Genomic DNA, 23,566 nt, shown 5'->3' on the forward strand with positions numbered 1-23,566 from the left:
GTACATCTAAATCAGTTTGCTCCTCAAAAAGCTGCCGACTGTGGAACATGAGCAAAATCAAACTCCAGATATAAAATATCTTGATTGCTGGAAGGTACAGCCTTGTGCAGCTAAAGAGACACATTTTTTTCTTAGTAGTTGATTGTGATAATGGTAAAATCACATTCAACAGATGACCAGAGACACGACTCCAACCCAATGCTAAAGTTGCTTTGTGATTGCTGGATGTGTAAATAGGCAGCTGTTGAATCTGCTGCCCTCAAGTGACCAAAAGGCAAAATAAAAACAATGCTTACGAACCTTTTATAAAGTATGATTTATTAGAAAGTACTACCTGTTATCCTTTGCCATCATCGATATCTTAACATACATTATTAATAACATCTGAACTGTGAAACAACAACAGGCTGCAATATTTGCTTGAAATGTTATTGTCAAGATTGTGTTGTAGAGGTGTCTTTCTTTTGTGCATACAGGTAGATAAAATGACATTAATCATAGAAATAATAATAAACGGTATTAGCACCTTTAATACATGTACATCTGCCTCTAGTCAAAAGTGTTTCTTCTTGTTCCTACAGGAGGACGTTTGAGCTTCACTGTGTCGAATGACGCATGTGCAAAGTTTGACACCAGAGGGCTGTTGTCACATTCATCTGCTGAAAAGTGTTTTTTTCTGTGTGCCTCTGATTTCAGGAGGCGGGGCTACGAGCATGATTTGTGACATCACAAAAAGTTTCTAAGCCAATCCTGGTCCAGTGTTTTGCAAACACGAGTGTGATGTGGAAACCTGAAGCCTCCGGAACACATGACAATAGACTTTACAGAGAAGTAGGAGGGATCCTGTGTTTCCATATTTATAAATGTTTGAATATTTAATAGGAAAGAAGATATTATAAAAGAAAATATTGTACTTTTTCTGCAAAAACCATGTCAGTCACACAGAAGGGATTGTTTTAATGCATGCCTGACTGCATGTACGTAGGGGTCATTTTCAAAATACGGTCAACTCTTACCATATTATAATGTATACCTCAAGCAAAACAAACATTCAAATAACTATGTCAAATAACTCAGTGATGCTGAGTGTAGCTTCTCTTTCACAGGACTGGAGGAAACAGGACAAATGCTGCCTATAAATGGAGAAGCAGAACAGCAGAAAGTTCACGGAAGTCCTATGCATCACAGCTTTGAGAGAAGCTCAGACAATTTCAGATAAATCCAAACCAAACCAAAGTGATCTTGGTCTCACTTCCTCGGAATCACTGCGAGACCTGGAGTGACAGGCTGATGTGTTGTTTGCACAGCTCTCTGTGGGTTTGCTTGTTGCATTTTTAGTTGCTGTAGGTTCATTTGTGTCTTCTCCAATCGAGCCATCACCATCTCTTTCAGCTACTGTCGGCGGCAAAGGTTTGATGTAGATCCTAGAGCTGATGTCATGGTTGTCTTGGACGTGTGCAGCTGAACATCTTGAATCTGTATGAGCTGTGGAGCAGCAGATGTTTTCATAAATAACGAGGGTCGCTCCCCGTTCAGCTGCTGTGGACGTAGATATTGACGGGTCCTGTTGTGGGTGGTGGGTACAAGAGAACGTCTCGGATACTTTTTTTATCGACTGCAGTTTCTTGCCAATCCCATTGTATTCACGGTCGACCTGTTAGAAAAGTCAAAGGAAAAAATTAGCAGTCAGTGGTAGTAGTAATCTGTACATAAACCAAAGTGTCGATGCAAAAACTTGAGATTTTATGATATCATTTATTAAATAGTGAGCTTTAGAGGTGTCACTAGGTGGATTCTTTTTTTGCCTTGGGATATAACCAGCCTAGATTGTTCTCCCTGTTCCCACTATTTATGCAGAATGTATCTTTTTATAGACCGCATTCACACGGCAGCCATTTTCTTCCAACATCTAGCTCAGGGTGAATGCTGGGTAATTCAATATTGCTCTATTCCAGGTTACAAGTCGCATAAACATTGTATCCTGACATTGTTTTGTCATTTCACAGCTTCCCAATCGATCAGCAACTGAAAAGATGACGCACAGTGAAAATTTGGAGACACATGCGGCCATGTTTCAAGTTGAAGTGACATATTTGGTAACATTTAACAACTTCTTACTGTACCTCTAAAAACACTGTTTAATTACATCCTGTCTGTTTCACTTCCAGGTTTAGGCAAATGTTTTTCAAGACGTGTGTTGATATTTCTGAATTAATTTACGCCTGTCCTAATCGCATCACATCAAAACACCATTGTATCAAACAGTAACATAAGCAAGAATGCCTCTGAATGCTAACATCAGCTGTTGCCTAATGGAAGCTTATCAGTTATCAAACATGTAGTTGAAATATGGCATGATGTTAAGTATCTATGTTCTTTACAGTTGCTGATCATTCAGAAAGCATTGAAATAATAACAGTTAATCAGATTACCTTTTTGTATATAACACAGAGTGATGTCAGAGGAGAATGGCTGCTGTGTGGATATGGTCTTTTTGGCAGAAAGACACGTCTTCTTATCTAACTCTCGGCATCATTTCAGATTTCAAACAATTTCTTCAATGCAACACTGCTGTATCGATGACAGTTATCTTTAGTTGTGGTTTTAAAACACCCCTAGATTCAAAATGAAGAGAAATGTGTAATGTTTTTTTTGGAAAACCCCTGTTCACACATTGGGTTCTGAAACCAGGAAAAGAAACTTGATCGTCATTTGCTTAATTTTATTGTCTGTTAATACGATGGTCATGTGTCTCTAGGAAGACAGTTGTGCTGTGAAAAGACGCTCTGACATGCTGAGCCTCAGTGTCTGTCTGTCTCGTACCTTTCTTTCATCTGCAGCGATGCTTGTGCTGTTGAAGTGAACTTGTGGTTGAGGTTTAGAGCGTCTTCTACGCTTTATGAAGCAGGTCGCCGACACCCAGATAGTGAGTGTGACAACAGCCCCGATGATAGCGTACAACACGGTGCCTGACCGAAATCAAAGATTAGAAAGATGAGTCAACAATTTTACATTATGCACAAGTTGCCGGCTGATATTCACGCAATAACTGTGCACGTCAGATGATAAGATAGAAACTCACCTGTGCTGATGTTCTGATCTACTCTGTCAGTGTAGTTTGACGCTGTAAGGTTGGATGGAAAATCACTTTCTGTGAGTTTATGTTTATCTATGATCCGTATTAATATTTGTAAGGATTAAACTATAACAACGTTTACTTCGTACCTGTCGAAAGATTTGTTGCAGATGTTAACAGTGTTGAGTTGGAAGTATTCTGATACGTCCATGTGGGAGAGACTTCAGATATGATAGTTGTTGTCTCATTTGCAACAGCTGTATGGGGAGAAGTGGAAGAGAAAGCAGTCAAATGTTTACTAAGGTAAAAGTGTCAACAACACCTTAAAAAAGTTACAAATAAAAGCCCTTCATTCAAAGTCCTTCCTGTGTAAAAGTAACAAAAATGGAGAATGTTCCCTGTGATTGATGTATTATTGTTAAGACTGATGATTAATAGGGTTGGGTTAAAGGAGGAAAGCTCTGGGTCTGAAATCCTGTCTAATCTCATTTCAGGATGATATTTATAATTTCTGGTATCAATGAAAATAACTTTGCCTCAGATGGGGTGCATGCTAATAGTTTTAGCTCTTAGCTACGGATACAAGAAAAAAAAAAGGCTGTGAATAACAGCTTTTCAAATCAATTTGGGGTCCTGGGGCTCCTGAGGCTTGGATTATGTCAGACAAGTTGCATGGAGAACAAGTTCCAACTCAAAATTTGAAGATTTAAAATATTGATGAGGTAATAATATGAATATATATAAATATATATAAATATATGTGTGTGTGTGTGTGTGTGTGTGTGTGTGTGTGTGTGTGTGTGTGTATACATAAGTAAGCACAAATACCTGAAATTTCTACTGACAGCAAGCCCAGGACTTTAGGAAATATATTCAGTTACATTCACCACTGGTGAGGAAATTACAGAGACAAATATAAAAGTAATCAGTGTGTCAATGTGAGGATAAATCTAAATCAAGGTGAGAGTGATGAGATTGTGCTCACTTACCCTTCTTAACAGAAAGTTGTACTTCAGTGTATGAATCAAAACCAGGCCTGTCCACGCCACACCAGTATCTCCCCGAGTCTGACAGCTGGAGCTGACTGAAGGTCACAGTGAAGGTTCCGTCCCCAGAGTCCACCAGAGTTATATTTCCTGACTCCACTCTTCTACCAGACTTTACGGTAACCAGTTTATCTTCACTGACTTTACATGGATCCTTGCAGAGGTATTTATAGTTTTTCCAAGCGAACATGTGTTGACACCTGAACGAGACTTCTCCCCGCTCGAATCCCTCTACGTTGATGCTTGCTCCCACTGTCCACAATCAAATCATGTGAGAAAAAAGTTCAAGAATCTCAGAGTTGGTTAAATACATTTATGCACGTTTTTTTTTGGCACACTTACCATATAGAAGACAACAGAAGACATATATGGTCTCCATTCTTCTTTCCATCCACGTTTTGTAAATTAATCAAATATTTATACCTGTTTTAAAAAAAACAAGAAAATATGTCACTTAAGACCTGAACAGTGGTGAAATGGTTCATCATGCTCTCCCTCCCGCACAGCCCTGTGCATCTGACATGGCTTCTAGATAAGCTCTAAATTCTTTTACTGTCTTCCTGTGGTTTTAACTCTATGAGCGCGGAAGACGGGGGCTGGCATCAAACATCAACCCCACTGATGCGTCAGGCAGTCCCACGCTTTGTTTCATAGCCGCCTCTTTCTTGTATCCTCATTTTCAGGTGAATGTTCAAGCAAAGCAGGAACTGAAATTCAACATGTATACATCACATTTCTCTTCGCATCTAACACACTCAAATTAAGCATATGAAAACAAATTATAGTTCACTGTGGGGCTGAGAGTGAAAAGGTGCGCAGGTGCTTTATCCTCGGCACTATCATCAGCGTTTTTATGATGTATTATCAAATGTATCCCCAGATTTTGCTGTATAGCTGTTCCAGCATATGTCTGACCTGCATTTTTACTGCTTTGGTTCACTCTCACTGCTCTCACGGGGCTGTTGTTGTTGTTGTGCTTGCTCAGCACTAAACAGCTGACATACACGGTTAGCAACTAGCTGGTGAACGTAGTGATGTATTGAGCAGCTAAAGCGGCATATACTGTATGTCCACCAGGAGTTGGTAGAGAACAAAACAGAGCTAAAAGAGAGCGAATATTGAACTTCCATCTCACATTCATTAGGGGGACAGAAACGCAACTCCAAGACACCGATATTGTTGTTCTGTCACTGCTGGATGCCTAAATAATCTAACTGTTTGATGGTGATGTCAGTGTTGTGTCCACAAATTGTTTCTGCCCAAACAAGTTATTCATTGTGCTTAAAGCAACATGATGTAGAAATTGGCATTTTGATGTAAATACAAATCCCAACTTTGAAACAATTTGTCAGATGTAATGTAGGTGCTGACTACAAATAAAACTCATCACATCAGAACACTGTTACAGTACAATGAAAATGTGTATCTTGAAGTAAACATATCTTTAACTGCTATGTTACGGTTTTAGCAAGGTGAGGACCCAAATGCAGACACACACAGGAGGCAGGAAATGGGGAAACAAAAAGCGAGCTTTATTGTACAAAAAAGCTTTTTCCATCAACATGTGAAGTTTTTCCTCACTCGAATCTAGGGTCTAAGGACAGAGGATGTTGTTCACTGTACAGATTGTATAGCCCACTGAGGCAATGTGATTGTGATTTTGGGCTATATAAATAAAATTGATTTGATTTGATTTGATTGAATACAAAAAACAAGGGATCCAGAATACACAAAAAGACAGTCAAAAAGACAAGAGACAAAATAGCAACCATAAAGCTCAAACAAAGTGCAAAGAAAACGCAAAGCTCAAATAAAAAAATAAAAAAGTCGCAAGAAACCAAAACCAGAAACATACCAAACAGGAGACACGAGGAGACACTAGGGGGGAACGACGGACCAAGATGGAGTAATTTCCATCCACTACGATTTCCATCACAAATGAAGTTGACAGTCCCCAGCTGGTTAGCTTAGCTTAGCATAAAGATTGTAATAGCTATGTAGCTCTGTCCATAACGCACTAGGAATTGTGTTTTTCATACTTATTGAACTGTTTTGTAAGGATTCAACATATGCGATATATAGGATTATTGAGCTTTAGAGGTTCTGGTTGGTGGATTTTGCAAGTTGGACTAACTCGCACTACCTGACCTTTATCCACTTTCAGCGCTGTGGAGAAAGCTTGGAGGTTATGGTTGTTGTTTCCTGTTGAAAAAGCTAACATGCTGGTAGCAAAAGGCTTAGTACCCACAGTCTACATTCAGCGAGTGGCCGACCAGGGGTATGTTGAAGTGTCCTTGGGCAAGATACTGAACCCCAAACTGCTCCTGATGTGCTGATCGTCACCTTGTGTGGCATCAGTGTATGAATGTACTGTCTGTATGAATTACTGTAAGTCGCTTTGGACAAAAGTGTCTGATAAATGCCCTAAAATGGACTCTGACTACACTTGGGCAGTTAGTCAGTTAGCTCCCTGCTACAATTGCTATTATTAAAAAACACCCACAGACAATAATAAGCCCTTCTTGTGTTAAATAAAACAAAATAAGAAAACACTGCAGTGTTGTATCTCATTGCAGAAGTGAGTCTTGAATGTTTTCTGATAGCTATAATGTCTAAAATATGATTGCAAAACATGTACCGACTGGGCCTTTAGTGGCTCTATATGTCTGTGTAAGAGGCAGAAAATGACTCTATTGTTATTTAAAGAACAGGTGGCAGACCTGGAGGCAGCTGCACACATATGATTCATTGTGTTTGAGTCACCCTGCACAAAGTTTGTAGTAAAACAGCATGAGGAGAAGTGCCTCGAGAGATGTCCTTCACACATGTGGGCAGAGTTGTTCCATAAATGGCCTTTTCTATGTGACGGCGTCACATCCTTCCTGGAAAGTTCATGACTCATAGTGATGCTAAGCAATAAGCACAATTCAGCAGACTTGTGCGTGTGTACAGTTATAACATATATAAAGCATCAAAGTCGTCATATTTTCAAACACAAATGAAAGGTGCAATATGTGTTGATGACAGACATGACAGACATGACGTCTTTATACTTGACTGCTAGCTGCGCAGCTAACCAAGCTTTATAGCTAAAGCCAGCTGAAGTTAGCAGCAGTCACTCCAGTGATACGCTGCCCCCCATTCTTATATATTTACATTTGCCAGGAGGCCAATTTTTACATATTGCACTTCAATTCTTATATATTCATGTTGGCTTTTGGCGGATTAATAACGTGTCAAATCCTAAAATCAGTTAAACATAGTTTTGGAAAAGATTTATACAATTAATCATGCTAATGCAACAACAAAAACACCCACATCACCATTTTATATGGTAAATGGTATTGGTGCTGTTTTGTTTCTTATGCCAGTGAATGCAGTTGTCCGCAAACAACAATATACAGTATGTATAAAGGCCACTCTGCCCACTGTTGCATTTGCTTTCTTCAGCTCTTCATGACAAACGGAAACAAGACAGAGACATGTGGGAACTAGATAAGTGGCAACACGTCTTGTGGGTGTTTTCAGTGTCATCTTTATCTTTATGAACATATTGCACATTTTCTTAAAGAATCATAGCCATTAAGCTACTGTGGAAAGTTGTGAGAGAGGGTAACGGTCATGTTGAATTTTAACATGTGTGTACAGCAGCACCCTCTGCAGGTCTGATTACAACACTACTGTGAATTTTAGAATGAGAAACTCTGCATGTCGAACTCTGAGGAAAAGCAGAAATTCACCCTAATAAACCCAAATGAGGATGTAGCCAGTCCAGTAGTGTGTTACATGTGTATGTGCAGTGTGTATTATTTTGTTGTATTTCTGTCCCTGAAACATATTTATCCCATCAGCATACTTGTCATTACCCTTTGTGTCTGATGTATCAGCAACCTGTTTGTATTGAAGATTTGAAAAAGCTTGAAGCAAAAAAAAAAAATATATATATATACAAAAAAGAAAATCAAACTAAAGGAATTAAATGAAATACAATACAAACCACTGCATGCATTTCTTTTTTTATGCTTTTACTGTGTCACAATGACAGGAAAACCAGGTATTTTAGGTCCAAACATGATCTTTTATCACATGATCCTGACTCCTGACTAATTACGCTGTTTTTGTGCCTAAACCTAAGAAGACCTTTAGCACAGCGTTGTCACAACATAGAATTGAAAACTGAAAGGTAATTGTTACATCAAAAATGTTAACATATCCATAAGAAACTAAATGTACAAATGTAACATATCGAACATACTGAAAGGCGTACTATGCATGCATTTTGATCAGAAGAGATAGATCTTCACTGACTGATTTTTATATAAACCAACCAAATAAACAAACTCTCTTTGTTTTCAGGGCTGAATAAACTGAATAAACAAACTGACCGTAAAGGACATCACAATTTCATACTGTTTTTCTTGGTTTATATTTGGCGGACCCTGCCACCTTTCTAGCTTCAAACAGGGACCTTATTTTCCTCTGAGAACAGCAGGTTTATTCAGTTAGGGAAAAGATAAATACTTCTTTGTATTATAACCTCACTGATATCCAGATCTTGAACTTTATCTCCGAAACTATTTCAATTTTCTAAAGACAAAGCCTAAAATAAATATCACTAAAGGTCAAATATGTTTTCTGTTTGATTATGACAAACTGAATTCATACATAAAAAGAAAGTACAAATTACAATGTGAGTTATATTTCCTTCGTCATTCATGATCTAATTTTCTTGCATACCTGTACGACCACATCGTAGTTAAAGTGAAACTCTTGCCAAAATGCAACCTAGGGTCTTTTTGTGAATGTACCTGAGTCAAAAACCTTACTCTGTATACACAAACAATGTTCTCAATGCTCGTGTTCATGTGTAGAGACCCTCGTGATACTACTAGCAAAGTTTCATGTTGTGTCGAGCCTTCTTAGTGTTTTAAAAATAGCGATTTTGATGCTATCATATAAATGCCCGTAGCACTCCATTGAAAATGAGTTTGACCCGTAAACAAAAATACGGTAAATCTTAAAAGTGGCGCTTTCGTTGTAATTATGCTTTTACATGAAGGTTTGACTCGGGTACATTCACAAAAAGGTTGCATTTTGGCGAGAGTTTCACTTTAAATCCTGCAAATCTACCTGCACACACCTTCACTTTCATCACGCAGAACCAGATGTGTCTAACTGAGGCTTCCTTAACATGCTAAAACCTTCCTGCTCTCATTCCTATTCTTCCATTTAGTCTCGTACAAACATACAAATTGTAAAGGAATAGTATATATTTGACCCTGAAAATAAAATCATATAGTCAGTACAGTGAAGAGTTTGAGGTCAGATTTCAGCTCAGAAACAAAGGAAACCCTGTTCAGTCCAGACTCTTGTGACTGAGTGCCTGGTAGGTGTCAGCATACTGGGCGTCATCCTGAGCACCGGACTCTGGATCAGCATCTGGCTGTAAAGACTGCAGGCCTACTGCAGCCTGAGTGGAGGCAACATCTGCATTTCCCTCAGAGCAATCCGCCTGTAAAAAAGGAATTTATCTGGGCAGTTATTCTTTTGAAAGTCATTCGCAGAAGACATTTTAAACTGAATATAAAAAGACAATGACAGAATGGTCACTCACCTCGCCCTTGTTTGTTTCAGGATGGTTCTGATGTTCTGAAACAGATAAGCAACAGGAAATATTTAAGATCACACTATGGAGTATAACTAGGTTATGCACTTTTATGTCTGTGTGCATGGGTCACCTCACCAGGGTTACTCCGGAAGTGTCTGTAGAATATCAGAGGTATAATCGCACAAACCAGAAGAGCCAGGCTCACCGAGACGATGATGACCACCGTGGTGTCTGCAAACAACAGGAACAGACACACATGTGTGCTGGTGACCAAACAGCTGACACAATAGTCCTGCTCTACGTTGGCCCTGCAGTGCAAATCACAATAGCAAAAAAAAATGTTTCTACTCATTTTTAGTTGGTTTTCTACATATAAACACTAATTAGTATTAGGAGTTAGAGTCCACTGCAAAGTTTTAATTTACTTTCTGGTTCCCCAACATGCTTACACAGTGCTTTGGTTTAGCGATTTCCGTTCAGCTGTGGGTGTTGGTAAGAGAAAGACAACAACACATTTTTTCCAATAGTGGAAAGAAAAACTTGTCTTGCTCCTGACTTAGAACCCGACACCTCTCGCCGCTTTTTACTGAAGCTGCAGTCTGTGGAAACTCTGCCTCTTCTACATGTGGAAGCAACGCATAGTTTGATGACATCTACACTTAAAACCCCATTTGTTTTCATCACATTTTTTCTAGCGGCACATTTTAATAACACATGCCTTTTCGACTCATTCCAATACTAAGCATTGCATCTATTCAACTACCTGGAAAATATGTTAGTGGTTATAGTATAGTTAGTGATATATCTTTGTAGTGATGTCTCATTAGATTTCTGTTGATTTAAGATTTAACTCACATCCACCAGCATCTAAAGCTGTAACAAAGTCTCAACTTGTTGGCCAATAACTCTTGAAACCACAATGCCTACGGGGTCGTTTTGGTCTTAAGTTCCACAACTCAAGCTCAGGCCACTCTGCCTACAGGACAGGTTTGCAAAAATAAAGGGGTAAATACGTATGTGAGTAAATTATATAAATATATGCCAAAAAACTTATCAAGACGATATCCAGAGAAAAGTTTAGCCTTTTTCATGAGGATTGTCTTTAAATCAAACAACGCAATAATAAGCATGAGAAAAGATCCCCTGCTGTTTTAACATATCCAGGTACAGACAGATTAATTAAATGGTTAAAGCAAAGCTACTCCTCCTTTATTGAAAATAATGAATATAGAAATATTTTTTTCATTTCAAAAGTTGAACTACTGGACACAAGATTCCTCCTCCTTCACCGAGTAATCTCAGTGAATGTATGTAAGCATATCTGGAGGCTTCCGCATGACACCGACCGGAATAATTATGACGCCGCAAAATTGTCTCGTAAATGTATCATAATATCGTATTCGTATTTATGTTTTCATGGTGTTTTATGTTTACATGTAATGAACCTTTTAATCTATCTACTGAGTGAGTGGGTTCTCTTCCACAGACTCTCCCTTGCTGCCTCACTGTCCAGTCACCAGGATTAAATTTAAGCTTTTAACGTTTCTGCAAACCACCGATATGTTTAAGTTTGTACGTATCATACAATATACACCATCTTGACATGTTTACAAAACCTATTATATCATGTTCACAGAACGTGTTTTTTTAACAAACTTTTCATGGCGCAGTAAGAGGGGCTGCCAGGCCAGGGGCCGCAGTTCCAGTCTGCATTGTATCACTTGTGAGTGAGAAAGCACTGGGTCCTGCAGCTTACCCGGGTTTGACTCCCGGCCTGGGGCCCTTTGCTGCGTGTCTCTCATCCTGTTTCCTGTGAACTCTTCAGCTAACCTATCAATAAAGCCATAAAAAAAGGCCAAAAAAAGAAAGCACTGAATCTGCTCGACAAGACCACTGCATTTCAACATTTGTAAGAGGTACACCCTCAATTTTTTTTTAGGAGACCTACGGACATGTGTCTGATGCCCCTTGTTTAAAATAATGCTGCAAAAATGCCCTTTTGGATGCTCCTATGGCAGATAAATCATGATAAAATGCCCCTCTTGGGTGTCTTGGGTTCTGCTCACTGGTGCCTCTTTTGTATTTTTTTTTAACCCCGCCCCTCAAACATCCGTCTGCCACTGAAGAGGCAAAACTAAGACAAAACATATTTTCAAGCAGGGGAGAACATCATCATCAGCTATCATGTTCTATATTTTTTAGCTTTCGATAAGAGAACCGCTGCTCAACTGTGAAATACCTTTGAGTTTGGTTGCTGCTCGCTGGTTTGTCTTCTCCTGTGCAGCGGGCAGGGTTAATGCTGCTGGGGACGGTTCAGTTCTGGGTTGAAAGCTGCTCTGGGGCAGAGATTCTGCTTCAGTCCACAGGGTGGTGGTGGTGGAGGGAGGAGATCCAGGAGGAACAGTGGACGCTTTGAGAGGACAGGATGGATGATGAGGAATACTCGTGTGTGTGTGTGTGTGTGTGTGTGCGTGCATGTGCTTGCGCAGGGTCATGTGATATTGATGCTTAATGTATGACAGAGTGGGGATTCATAGCAAGACATAATGTACGTATCATAATGTCTGATTTCATACATAAAAAGTACAATCATACAAATTCCAATGTGAGTTATATTTCCTTCATCATTCATAATCTAAATCAAAATTCTGAGTATGAGTTTCTTCTCCAAAGCGACATAGTGCCTGTAGTGTAGTCTACTTATCTACACATTGATCATCTTTATGTGATTTGCTGTAGCCTGTGGACAGAGTCAGTGGTATTTACAAGACAATGAGTTTTCAGTCTTACAGTCCAGACAACATGACCGAACAGCAACCCACAGTTAATACTTGGAGCCTCATTTCATACCAAATTTGCAATCCTCATTAGAGCATAATTTATGGTTATCCCACAACGTCCCATTTCCTGCTAAACGTTTATGCATATAACCAAGAACTTACCATTTAGCACTATGAGAATGACCTCCTGGTACAACAGATTAAAGCCTTTGCCCACACCACAGTGATATCTCCCTGTGTCCGCCCTCCTCAGCCTATTTATGGTCACATTGAAGGCTACATCTCCTCTGCTGACCTCCATGCTGTATCTCCCTCGTCTTGTGATGGCCGAGGCCTTCCTCTCAGTCTGAATGAGGGTGTTTTCCCTGGAGCAGTCTCCTTTGCAGAAGTACATGTTGAAGTGTTCGGAGTCGTTGTCGGTGGTCCAGCCGCCAGAGCAGTGGACAGAGACCTCTCCTCCAACATGGCCTCTCACCTCAAGCACGGCCGAGACCCCCGCGCACACGGCTGCAGGATAAAACACGCAGCCTGGTTACAGCTGTCGACTGCAGGGTTTAGTCGTTGGGTTCAGTGTTGCCAGATTGGGTGGTTTTCCCGCTCATTGGGCTGGTTTTGGCTTGCATTGTATTGGGTTAAAAAGGACTTGGGTGGTTGGACAGCTTTTGGGCAGGTATACCATTAGTTTGAAATACATCACAAATCTCAGCATATTAATAATATATATGTAAATATAAATTGTGTTCCTTAGCTGCACAAAAAACATCCAGTCACAACTTTTAGGTATATGACATTTTTTTTTACTCATTCTATTGAGTTACCATTATTGTCAACCACCCACAGCTTACCCTGTGAAACACACGCTGTATTTTCATAATAACAGAAATCTGTATGCTTGCAACGTTACAGGATTATTCATTTAGCTTTTTGACATCCTGGGAATGTGTGTAGCCTCCTTTTCTCTCTGTCTCCCTCTTCAACCGCGTCGGTCGAAACACTTAACGCTGGCACACTGTCAAAGCCTATTGCAGTTGATCGAGTCAGATAAAACCTATTACTGTTGTTATTTGAGCAGCCCCTTTAGTTTTACAACAGAGGGCAGAAATTGAAAATCCTATATTCTATAGTGGCATTGTGCTAAGTAGCCTCCAATCTGCATTCTAGTGAACTCTAGGGAGCTGCAATGCTGCTTCTATTGTTTATATTATTTATAATATATAGGCTTTTTTTTCTATTCAGGTTCATATTGATGACATTTTTATGTAGACAAAAAAAGACACATTTTTTAAATAACCGAGGAATAAAAGTCCCTTTTTTTCTTTAATATAGTAGTATGATTGTGAATCAATACTTTAAAAACTATTCGTCGGGTCCACGAAACTTAAGAACTGGCTCCCATTCACATATAAATTGGTGGTGAAATACATTGCAAATAAAACATTCTAATATTAATGTTTTCTGAAGGAAAATATGCCAAGACTCACCTGACAAGCAGCAAAAAGTGAGAACATGAAGAATCCTCATTCTCTCGCCAGGAGAAAAACAAACCAAGTAGAAGAAGATTTAGTCCAGACGTACTAGAAGAATGCAGCGGTCTGCTTTAAATTTGTCTTTTGACTCAGTGGCATAACACTGGAGTACCTTCAAGGTCCAGAAAGGCTACAAAGATGTGATTGAGGGGAAAATCACATCAGCAGTTTTGTTCTCAGCTCACGTCACCGATAAATGAGCATACTTCTGTTTTAGAAAGTCGCTTTTTTACCATGTCATTAGATTTCTTTTTAAACTAGAGAATATACAGTATAGCCCACTATAGTTCTCCAGCCCCGTCCTCCCCGTCACACTGGTCTGAAGAAGCAGCTCATGACTGTGATACAGTATAAACTCCTTATTGTTTATCTTTATTGTTCAGGCTCCTGCAGCTGGATCTGTGTGTCTGTGTGCATCTGCAGTACAGGAAGCTGGAGGGCATCAAACTCAACAAGCTGTCTGCTGACTGTGTCACGGGGATCAGAGAGCAGTCCGAGGACTGTTTCATAAACCCCACCTCGATCTGCAAATTAGGCTAATATTGTGCTAATTCAATTTTATACAGCAACTGTGAATAGGAGTGCTGAATCTTTAATTAATTCATTTTTAAAAAGCAATATCCTCCTCCACAATGTCAATAGTTTATTTGCACACTCCCTTTGACCTAGAAAAAAAACCCTCAATATTTTCCCCTGTGTGTCACATAAATACATTTGTGACAAAAACATTACAATAGATCATATTCAGACAGAAGCCATTTTCTTCTGACGTCATGCTCAGGATTGGAACATTGAGGGGCTGGGATAATGTAATACTGCTGTGCTCAAGGTTGCAAATCGTATAGGGAAACAGACAAATTATTATCATTTCACCACTTCCAGCATATAGCACTTCTGATTAGATAGAATTACTTTAATGATCCCAGACTGGGAAATTATTTAATTTATTGATTTATTGATTGATCAGCAACTGAGAAGATGATGGATAGTGAAAATCCAAAAGGGGCATGAGCCATGTTTCCAGGTAAAACAACATATTTGATTACCCTTAGCTAACATTAGCATTCAGCCACCTCCCATTTGATGACATAAAGGGCATTTCACTGTTACTTCACCGGAACAAATGTGTCAAAGATTTGCAAAGTTATTATGGAAATGACTTAATTCTTTCCAATCGTATCCTGTAACACTATCGAACAGTTATGTTAGCTTGGAAGTGATTGAATGCTAATGTTAGCTGTTGGCTAACAGCAGCGAATCAGAATCAGAATCAGAAATCCTTTAATGTCCCGCAGACGGGAAAATGTGTTTGTCGCAGCAGCGTCAGAATGTTACAAGAACAATGCAGTAGCAAAATAGACAATATAAAATAGACAATATAATTAAAAAGGAAAGAAAATAGAATCAAATTGACGTAAATACATATTTACATGATAGCTGTTTTACCTTGAAATTTATCTTGATGTTGCTCCAGATTGTCACCCTTGAATAGCTTTTAAGTAATAAATAATACCATATGTCAAGGTAAAACAAAATATTTGTTATTATTATCATATATTTTCTTCTTATTTTTATATATCCATATTTATTATTTGTATTTGTAGATTTGTAAATTCACTGCTGTTAATTTTGTACAATATCATGATTATATGTATATACAAGTCTATTCTATTTCTTATCTTTTTAATTATATTGTTAATTTTTTGCTATTGTTATTGTTTTTTTTATATTCTGTCCCGTGGCTGCTGTGTCAAACATATTTCTTCGTTTGTAGGACAATATAGGAATACTGACTGATAATATTATCCACTTATCTAATTTTTATTTCAACAAGTTTAAATTCAATGTGTTTAAATTCCAGGCCTATAAATGTGTCCAAGATGTGGGTTGATATTTTAAATTCCATTTACCTTTTGTATGATATCGTGCTACACTATCAAATGGTAATGTTAGGGAGGAAGTTGTTCAATGCTGACGTTCGCTCTGAAACATATGCTAACAGGATTTATTAATCCAATGTTGTTTTACCTTGAAATATGGCCCATGTTTCTTTGGATTTTCACTGTCCATTGTCTTTTAAGTTGCTGATCAGTCAGGAAGCCCTTAACTGGCAACAATTTGTCAGATTTCCTATGGCTACCAGTTGTGTTCCTATGGTAACACAACTGGGCTTCCCACCCCACGCATGATGTCAGTGGAAAATGGCCACCATGTGAATAGGTTCCAAAATGACATTACGTGTTGAGTTATGCAATAACTTAATCAAAGAAGAAATCGAGTCTGATCACAAGTCATTTGGATCAACAAACTTAGCTCTATCAGAAATGATGGGACTGTATTAGCTGCCTTACATTGTGTTAGCTAAAAATGTGTTATGCTTATTTCCGTTCTGTACGAAACTGCCCAGAGTAGGGTTAGCCAGATTAGCTGTTTAGCTCTGTTTCCAGTCTTTGTGCAATAATTTAACCACACGTATCCTGGGGAGGTCACAAGGGAGGTCATGGGGGAAACGATTTCGGGTGACCCTTCCAGAGCTTGGTGGAAGTATCTTACCCACAAAGGTATGACACTGACTTCATGGCTTTTGAAGCGTTATCGCAGTGTGTAAGTAGCATTCACTCGATAAAGGCACTAACATAGATCCTGATGAATGAATAATTCACCGTGCCCATCGCTCTAAAAAACAGGGCATGCCCTGACGCCATGGAAAACTGGTTCTGGTTCAGTTACAGGTCGCCCAGAAGTCACACCCATAATTTGCACAAGATCTCATGGGGGCTATGAATAAAGCAGATTATAAACAGCTGCTGGCTCCAGATTCGTAATGAATGGACAGATTTAGGAGCGGTACTTATCGTCTTATCTAGCTCATGGCAAGAAAGGTTATGAAGTGTATCTCCAAAATGTCAAACTATTCCTTTAAAATGTGTAGCTGTGAGAATGATTTTGTGACATCACAGGAGCTAATCATGGCTCAATATGCAATTCATGCAGAAGTGTTATGTGAAAATATGATACCTGCAGTGTTTCCACAATTTTGCAGTCAACCTGCAGTTCACTATAGAGAGATCCTTTGAACATGTATAACAATGTTTATTGGTTTTTACAACAACAAAAAACTTTGGCAAGCAACCCCCTCATTGTTCAGACACAGTGATATCAAGATATGAGAATGTGAAGGAAACTAATAACAGCGGATATGATGGAGAGAATTAGTATTTGGAAAATAGCACCAACAGAGTCAGAACATGACAGAAACAGAAATACGCCAAAACTTCTTTATGCATACTTAAAACATGGGGTTAAAAATGTGTACAGTGTGGGTCAATATAGCACTGACTGGATGAACTTGACCCAGTATAAACAGGGTGATTGTGACCCTGTGTCAGTGTTCATTTTGTATTACTTTTGGGTTACTGGATTAAAACAACTCCTTTGTGGAGGTTTCTACCCATTAATGAGGTCAAAATGTACCCGGTATTGCATCAATGCTACATTAACCCCACGCTGAGTTAATATTAACTCATTTTTATGTAGCGTGTGTTCTTCTAAATACACTGAAATCATACTTTTCTATGATTGAAGGTCACTTTGAAAAGCCCTAGAACCTTTGTTTTCAGATCCTTACTGACTCTGCAGGGGAAACTGTTTCATGTGCACAGACCCAGTTTCCATTTCATTATTACTCTTTCCAAAAAAATGAAGATGGTCAGTTATCAGTTACCCAACAACTTTTAATTTGGATGTGAATTTGTCATTTTTCCCTGCATGAGCTGCAAAACAAGTCATTTGAATATGAAATGTTTCACCATATCCTACAAGTGTAGGTTTCTCCATCCAGAAATATTTTTCTCCATCAGTATACACTTCTATGCACAGCTGTGTGCATTTTGTAATTTCATACAAAAAAGAAAACATCTTCTTAGAGAAAACCTTTATTACCAGCAAAACAGTTCCCATAGAAATATATATATAGAAATATATATATATATATATATATATATATATATATATATATATATATATATATATATATATATATATATATATATATATATATATATATATATATACACACATACATACATACATATACATATATATACATACATATGTTTATATATATATATATATAAATATATATATATATTTTATATACTACACTTGTTTTAATCTAAAATATAATCGTATTCAGTAAACCAAACACCAAACAGCATTGGTCATATTTACATATTAGCCTGTGAAATGCTGCAGTCATTCATGTTGAGCATTTTCGCAAGGTGGTTTTTACATGAATGCCAAACAATACTTGGCAGCTTAGTGCAATAATTGTAAAGTCCTGGAGGTCCGCTGGTCTTGTTTAAGATCGTGGGAGGACCTGAGCGATGGTGTCCCGTGCACTCTGGCTGAGTCTTTCTGGGAACTTGACCTCATACTCCACTAGTAGGTCACCTCGACGATCGGGTCGTTTGGGGTAAGGCAGCCCCTCGCCGCTGATGCGTCGCTTCATACCTGGCTGCACGACTTCTGTTGTTGACACGGTCAATGTTTTTCCTTCCAGGGTGGACACGTTGACTGTGCTGCCACACAAGGCCTGATGGGACAGAAGGGAAGATGAAAGGAGGGAAAAAAATCAGGAATTAGGATCATGAAAAGGCACTAATAGGAACATAATTCCACTTTTTTTCAGCAGATAACAATTTTTGGGGTTTGGTTTCTAGCACTTCTGTGAGGTGTTGTTAAGGAAAATAAGTGACAAAAAAGTTTTACATAATCTTAACTTACATCTCTGAGTGAGATCCTAGCTGGGTAAACGATGTCTGAGCCGTCACGCTTGAATACTGAATGAGGCTTGTCCTTCAACACAAAGACCACGTCAGCTGGAATGTTTGTGGGAGTCTGGTCCCCCTCTTTGGGGAACGTGATTTTTGTGCCCTCCTTCCATCCCTTCTTTATCTGCACCTCCAGGATTTTATCTTCTGTCCGTAGCGATCGCCCATCGGGGTTCAGTCGTTTACGAGAGATCTTCATTCTCTTTGTGCAACCCGACAGAACTTCCTCCAGGGTCACCTGAAGATCGTGTACAACAGCAGGGTCTTGCTGCTTCTTTACAACGCTACTGTGACTGCCCAGTCCACCCATACCAGAGCTGAATGAGCGAGGGAACCCGCCCATTCCACCACCACCCATCCCAAAGCGAGCGAATGGGTCATCAGTGTCCATGTCCTCGTCCATGCCGCACCCATTGCGGGCACCAAAGAACTGTCCGAAGGGGTTACGTCCACCAAAGAACTCTTCAAAGATGGCATGAGGATCGCCCTGGAAGGTATAGCTGAAGGTGCCAGGTCCACCACCACCACCACCACCTGAGGGGCCTCCGCCTTTCAGACCTGAGTGACAGAAAGATTTAGTTAGTTACTACATTCATCACTAAAAACATGTGGTATATTCCTTTTCTGTGCTGTTTTGAGAGATACGTTTCATTCATAAGGAAGAGACCTGGTGCCATTACAGGCATGACCAAACGAAATTTAGCTTAAAAGGGCGACAGCAAAACCTTTCATGTTACAACTGACAACACAAGCAGCAGAGTTCACTGTAAGTTGCTATTTAATTTAATCTACTTTGTATAACATGCCAAATGTCCCTCCTTGTTATTATCTATTACAAATTCAGTATGGTGTCATTCTAAGGCTGGGTAATGGCCTGAAAAATAATATTGCAATATTTACATTTAAGGCTTTATTGCGATACACAATATACAGCTCAATATTTCCAAATCTCCTCAAAAGCACTTCATAAATGCAAGGTTAACAAAGAGAGGGAAAAAGTCCAAGAGTTTTAATACAACAAATCTTATCAGAGGTAAAGCAGTATTAAATCACCTATTTTTGCTCGCTATATCTAATCCTTCCTTACCCTCAGATAAGGAAACTCTGAAATACAAAAATGTGAAATGACCGGTTAAGTTATCGGTTATTATCTGTTATCTGTATGGGCCGGATAAAAAAGGTAATACATCCATATTGTGCGTCCCTATAAAAAAGTACTGTCATGTGCAAAAATATCCTGCAGCAAAACCCTTTTTTATAAAGGTAAACAGGCCCTGAGACCTTCAACTTAACTGTGTACAGACACGACCATAAGAAATGTGGCACAAACCTACAAAATTCTCCCGCGGCAACTCTTGCGGTTAGCGGTCTACCCATGCAGACATGTTCTCAGCTAAGACATAAACACCATTATTGTACAGAAAGGACACATGCTTTGCTCTTTCCGTATGGCTGTTTGGATAAACAAAACTTGCACTGAGTATTTTATAATGTTGTTATAAAAAATAATCACGGTCATCTATTACTGCTGTCATTAGGCAAAACACAAGGCATCTATTCAAACCCGTGGAATATCTTTCTAAATCATGTTTTAACACATCTGGCGCCAAATTGGAGAGAGTTCAAATCTCAGGTCTATCATAGGATACAAAACTTTTACAAAGTAAGACTTCTTACATTTTTCACATGAAGTCACGAAGTGAGCTTTGACTTCAGTTACCATGATCACCACACATCTCAGAATAGTAGGTATACATTGTTTCAGTACATGTCTGTGTCGCGGCCCAGCTGTCAGGTTTCCATGCACCAAAATCAACACTGACTTCAGTGACTACACCCCTCAAACATGCGCACGTGTTACACTCAGCCCCGCCCCCTCCTGACGTCACATATAATCTTCACGCGCCCCTCCTGAACTCAGGTGTACATGTTGGGGATTGTCGGTGACTTCGTGTGGAAACATGTAATGTGACTTTCCATGTCGGCAAAGCCTCGCATGTCGTGGCCCAGTAAAGGAGCCGCGAGTAAAGGGCAGAGCCAAGGGGATCTGGGAGCGCCATGACACCCAGGATAACACTAACGTCCTCTTACAGTGCATGTCTAATGTGTACCTGATCAACTGGCACCTCATGGTGACATGTGATCTCCATACAGTCGTGTCGTAAAGCCACACTGTCAACTCTCTCTTAATTAATGGCACTGTTCAATGATTCATGTGACAGCCTTACCTTCTTCGCCGTAACGATCGTATATATCCTTTTTCTTTGGGTCGCTCAAAACGTCGTAAGCTTCAGCGATCTCTTTAAATTTCTCCTCGGCGTCCGGTGACTTATTTTTGTCGGGGTGATAGCGCAGAGCCTGCTTCCGATACGCTTTCTTTATATCGTCCTCCGACGCTCCTCTCTTAATTCCCAAAATGTCGTAGTAGTCTTTCCCCATGTCGACCAAACGGCGGCCACTTTAGTTGAAACTGCTGGAAAAGGGCTGTTGATAAACTTCGGTGGCAGCTCCTCCGTCCGACTTCTGTCTCAACTCAGAGCGCTACGTCCCGGAGATTTTCTTTATAACCCGTGCAGAAACTTCCAGAGTTTTCCATAACCAGCCTGAACAATCTCGACTGTCCGTTCAGATAAGACACGCCCAGCGGGACGTCACGTCATGCTGCTTTCAACTGCTGTCGGAAATATCCCAGCACAGCAACATACCATACCTTATCAGTCGCCCCAAACCTCAGTATGACTATAAACACCACAACAGGAAGGTGGGGGTTATTTTTTTTTAAACAAGCATGGGATACTTTCAGTTATATTTACAAAGAACAATACGGTTCCATCCCAAATTTCCACGAACAGATCAAGTCACAAGCAGTCACGGTTAATGCCATGAACAATGAGTAAACGACAATAAAATACAGCCCAGAAGTACTTGTTTTGCAAGTCTTGTGTAAACTGGAAAAAGACTACCTCGCCTTACTGAAGCCTATCATACCTAAATTAAATGTTTATAAGCCTAGATTGCTGGCAGACCATTATGCTCACTACTAACTCACCCATGCTCTGGCTGGTTTTGCACTCCTGAGGGATCTGTAAGGCTTTCAAAATAAACATCTCCAGTCTGATTTCCTTTCGTATAGCTGTTATTTGAGATTAGATATGTTACTTGCAGTAGTATAATAGAGGATAAACATTTTGGTCAATACATGTTCAAAGCTCAGCTGCTGCTGACTCGGGCACAAACTGAAAAGAAATAACATTAAATCTGAAACACAGACTTAACGTACATGAGCTATCCTTTGTGATGTTTCATCAACCATAACAATAAGAAATTGTAAGATTTACAGGCAAAAAGCTGCCGAGATCTAAAATACATCTGTGAATGAACAGAGAAATGCAATCTGACATCTGTATCTTTCCACATATCCTATTTTTTAGTAAGTTTTGAACAATAAAATGTCAAATGTTTTGTTTCACGTTCTGTAACACCGCTACGCATTGCTCCTTAAGTACGAAAACAGGAGTGTACGAGTGGCACTTGAAGGCAGCATTTCAGATTTAATTTAGGCACACATTGAGGCCTACGTGCTTTTCACTCTTACACACAAATGTGTCTATCAGACATTTGCTGGGACAGGTATACACTATATCTATAAAAAGTATCCTTACTGAAAGCAAACACAATAATGAATCAATCACACATTTGCGTACACCTTTTGGGTACTGTCAGTGTCAAGTGAAGCGAAACCTGTTTTTCACTGCAGGTGATAACAGCTCTACAGATACACCCAAATCACAGTAGGATTTTTAAAGGTGAAACTCATTACTGTAGTATTTTAGAAAAGCCACAGCTACTAACAGTGTGATTTTGGGGGGGTATATTTAGGGTTTCAATTCAGAGAATCTATGTACACATGTAGCCTTGTGTATTTAAGTACATTAAAGTGACCTGAGACTGTGGCTGCTTTGCAGGCCAGATTTATTTATAAAATCTGCATATTTTGACATAAGTTTGTTTGGATGTGTCAATATTGTTATTCCTTACAATGAGTTTGCAGATTTCACATTGATGTGTCCTCTTTTTGTCTCCACAAATTATTTTGGGGGGTAAGTGTGCCTATCTGACACAAAAAAATCATGACCTGACATTTTCCATCAGTATTGACTTTCGTTTGAGTTTATAAAGTGACAGCACAAAAGGTTAATGACAAACTTTATTTATTTTAGACAATTTATACGCAAGGAAAACAAAGAAATGCATGTAAACACGACAAGAGAAGATCACATAAAGTGCAACTGTGAAAAAGAGACAATGTTGTAGCATACAACTGAGAATTAAACTACAAAAAAAGAAATTGGCAAAGTGGCATTGAGCCTGGATATAAAGTTGAGAAAAGTCACCAGACAGACGAATGCACACCGGACCAGTGAGCATGCGCATAAACGGACAGACGCGCCATTCAAAGAGTAATATAACTGAGTGGATAATCCAATTAGGTTAGCATAGCAGCGACCTCTCCGTCTGCTCGAACGCCATTGGCTACACCGCTGATAGTGTGGGCGCTGGTGTGGGCTGGAATCGCCTGAATGCCGCCCGTTGTGATTGGCTGCGGCAAGGCCTTAGTGCCCGCCCACTGTGGCCTCAGCACTCGCATATTACTCTGCTGATTGGAGACGGTTCTGTCACTCATCTGGGATATTAAGG

The 23,566-nt window shown here is 39.4% G+C and overlaps 3 protein-coding genes and 1 long non-coding RNA gene across 4 annotated transcripts in view; 1 reads left to right on the forward strand and 3 right to left on the reverse strand.

Annotated features, from left to right (window-relative positions):
• Window positions 1-297: 297 nt before the first annotated feature.
• On the reverse strand, window positions 298-4,651 carry LOC115571206 (CMRF35-like molecule 8). Its single transcript, XM_030400446.1, has 6 exons — window positions 4,465-4,651; window positions 4,066-4,374; window positions 3,226-3,333; window positions 3,083-3,124; window positions 2,824-2,969; window positions 298-1,654 (listed from the first exon to the last, which is right to left on the reverse strand). The coding sequence occupies exons 1-6, from the start codon at window positions 4,511-4,513 to the stop codon at window positions 1,202-1,204; spliced, it is 1,107 nt and encodes a 368-aa protein (XP_030256306.1). The 5' UTR covers window positions 4,514-4,651; the 3' UTR covers window positions 298-1,201.
• Window positions 4,652-9,151: 4,500 nt separating this feature from the next.
• Window positions 9,152-14,426, reverse strand: LOC115589697 (uncharacterized). Its single transcript, XM_030430782.1, has 6 exons — window positions 13,992-14,426; window positions 12,673-13,017; window positions 11,970-12,140; window positions 9,866-9,961; window positions 9,737-9,771; window positions 9,152-9,634 (listed from the first exon to the last, which is right to left on the reverse strand). Exons 1-6 carry the CDS (start codon window positions 14,029-14,031, stop codon window positions 9,479-9,481), a joined length of 843 nt encoding a protein of 280 aa, XP_030286642.1. The 5' UTR covers window positions 14,032-14,426; the 3' UTR covers window positions 9,152-9,478.
• A 3,773-nt stretch (window positions 14,427-18,199) lies between these two features.
• dnajb1b (DnaJ heat shock protein family (Hsp40) member B1b) lies at window positions 18,200-21,508 on the reverse strand. The gene is made up of 3 exons (XM_030422037.1): window positions 21,097-21,508; window positions 18,822-19,426; window positions 18,200-18,630 (listed from the first exon to the last, which is right to left on the reverse strand). The coding sequence occupies exons 1-3, from the start codon at window positions 21,305-21,307 to the stop codon at window positions 18,397-18,399; spliced, it is 1,050 nt and encodes a 349-aa protein (XP_030277897.1). The 5' UTR covers window positions 21,308-21,508; the 3' UTR covers window positions 18,200-18,396.
• A 1,979-nt stretch (window positions 21,509-23,487) lies between these two features.
• Window positions 23,488-23,566, forward strand: part of LOC115581830 (uncharacterized) — a 9,869-nt gene continuing 9,790 nt past the window's right edge. Inside the window, exon 1 of the long non-coding RNA XR_003984076.1 lies at window positions 23,488-23,566. This exon is cut by the window's right edge and continues 36 nt beyond it. This is a non-coding gene — a long non-coding RNA (uncharacterized LOC115581830).

The sequence above is a fragment of the Sparus aurata genome, chromosome 1 (genome assembly GCF_900880675.1).
Source record: "Sparus aurata chromosome 1, fSpaAur1.1, whole genome shotgun sequence".
NCBI lineage: Eukaryota > Metazoa > Chordata > Actinopteri > Spariformes > Sparidae > Sparus > Sparus aurata.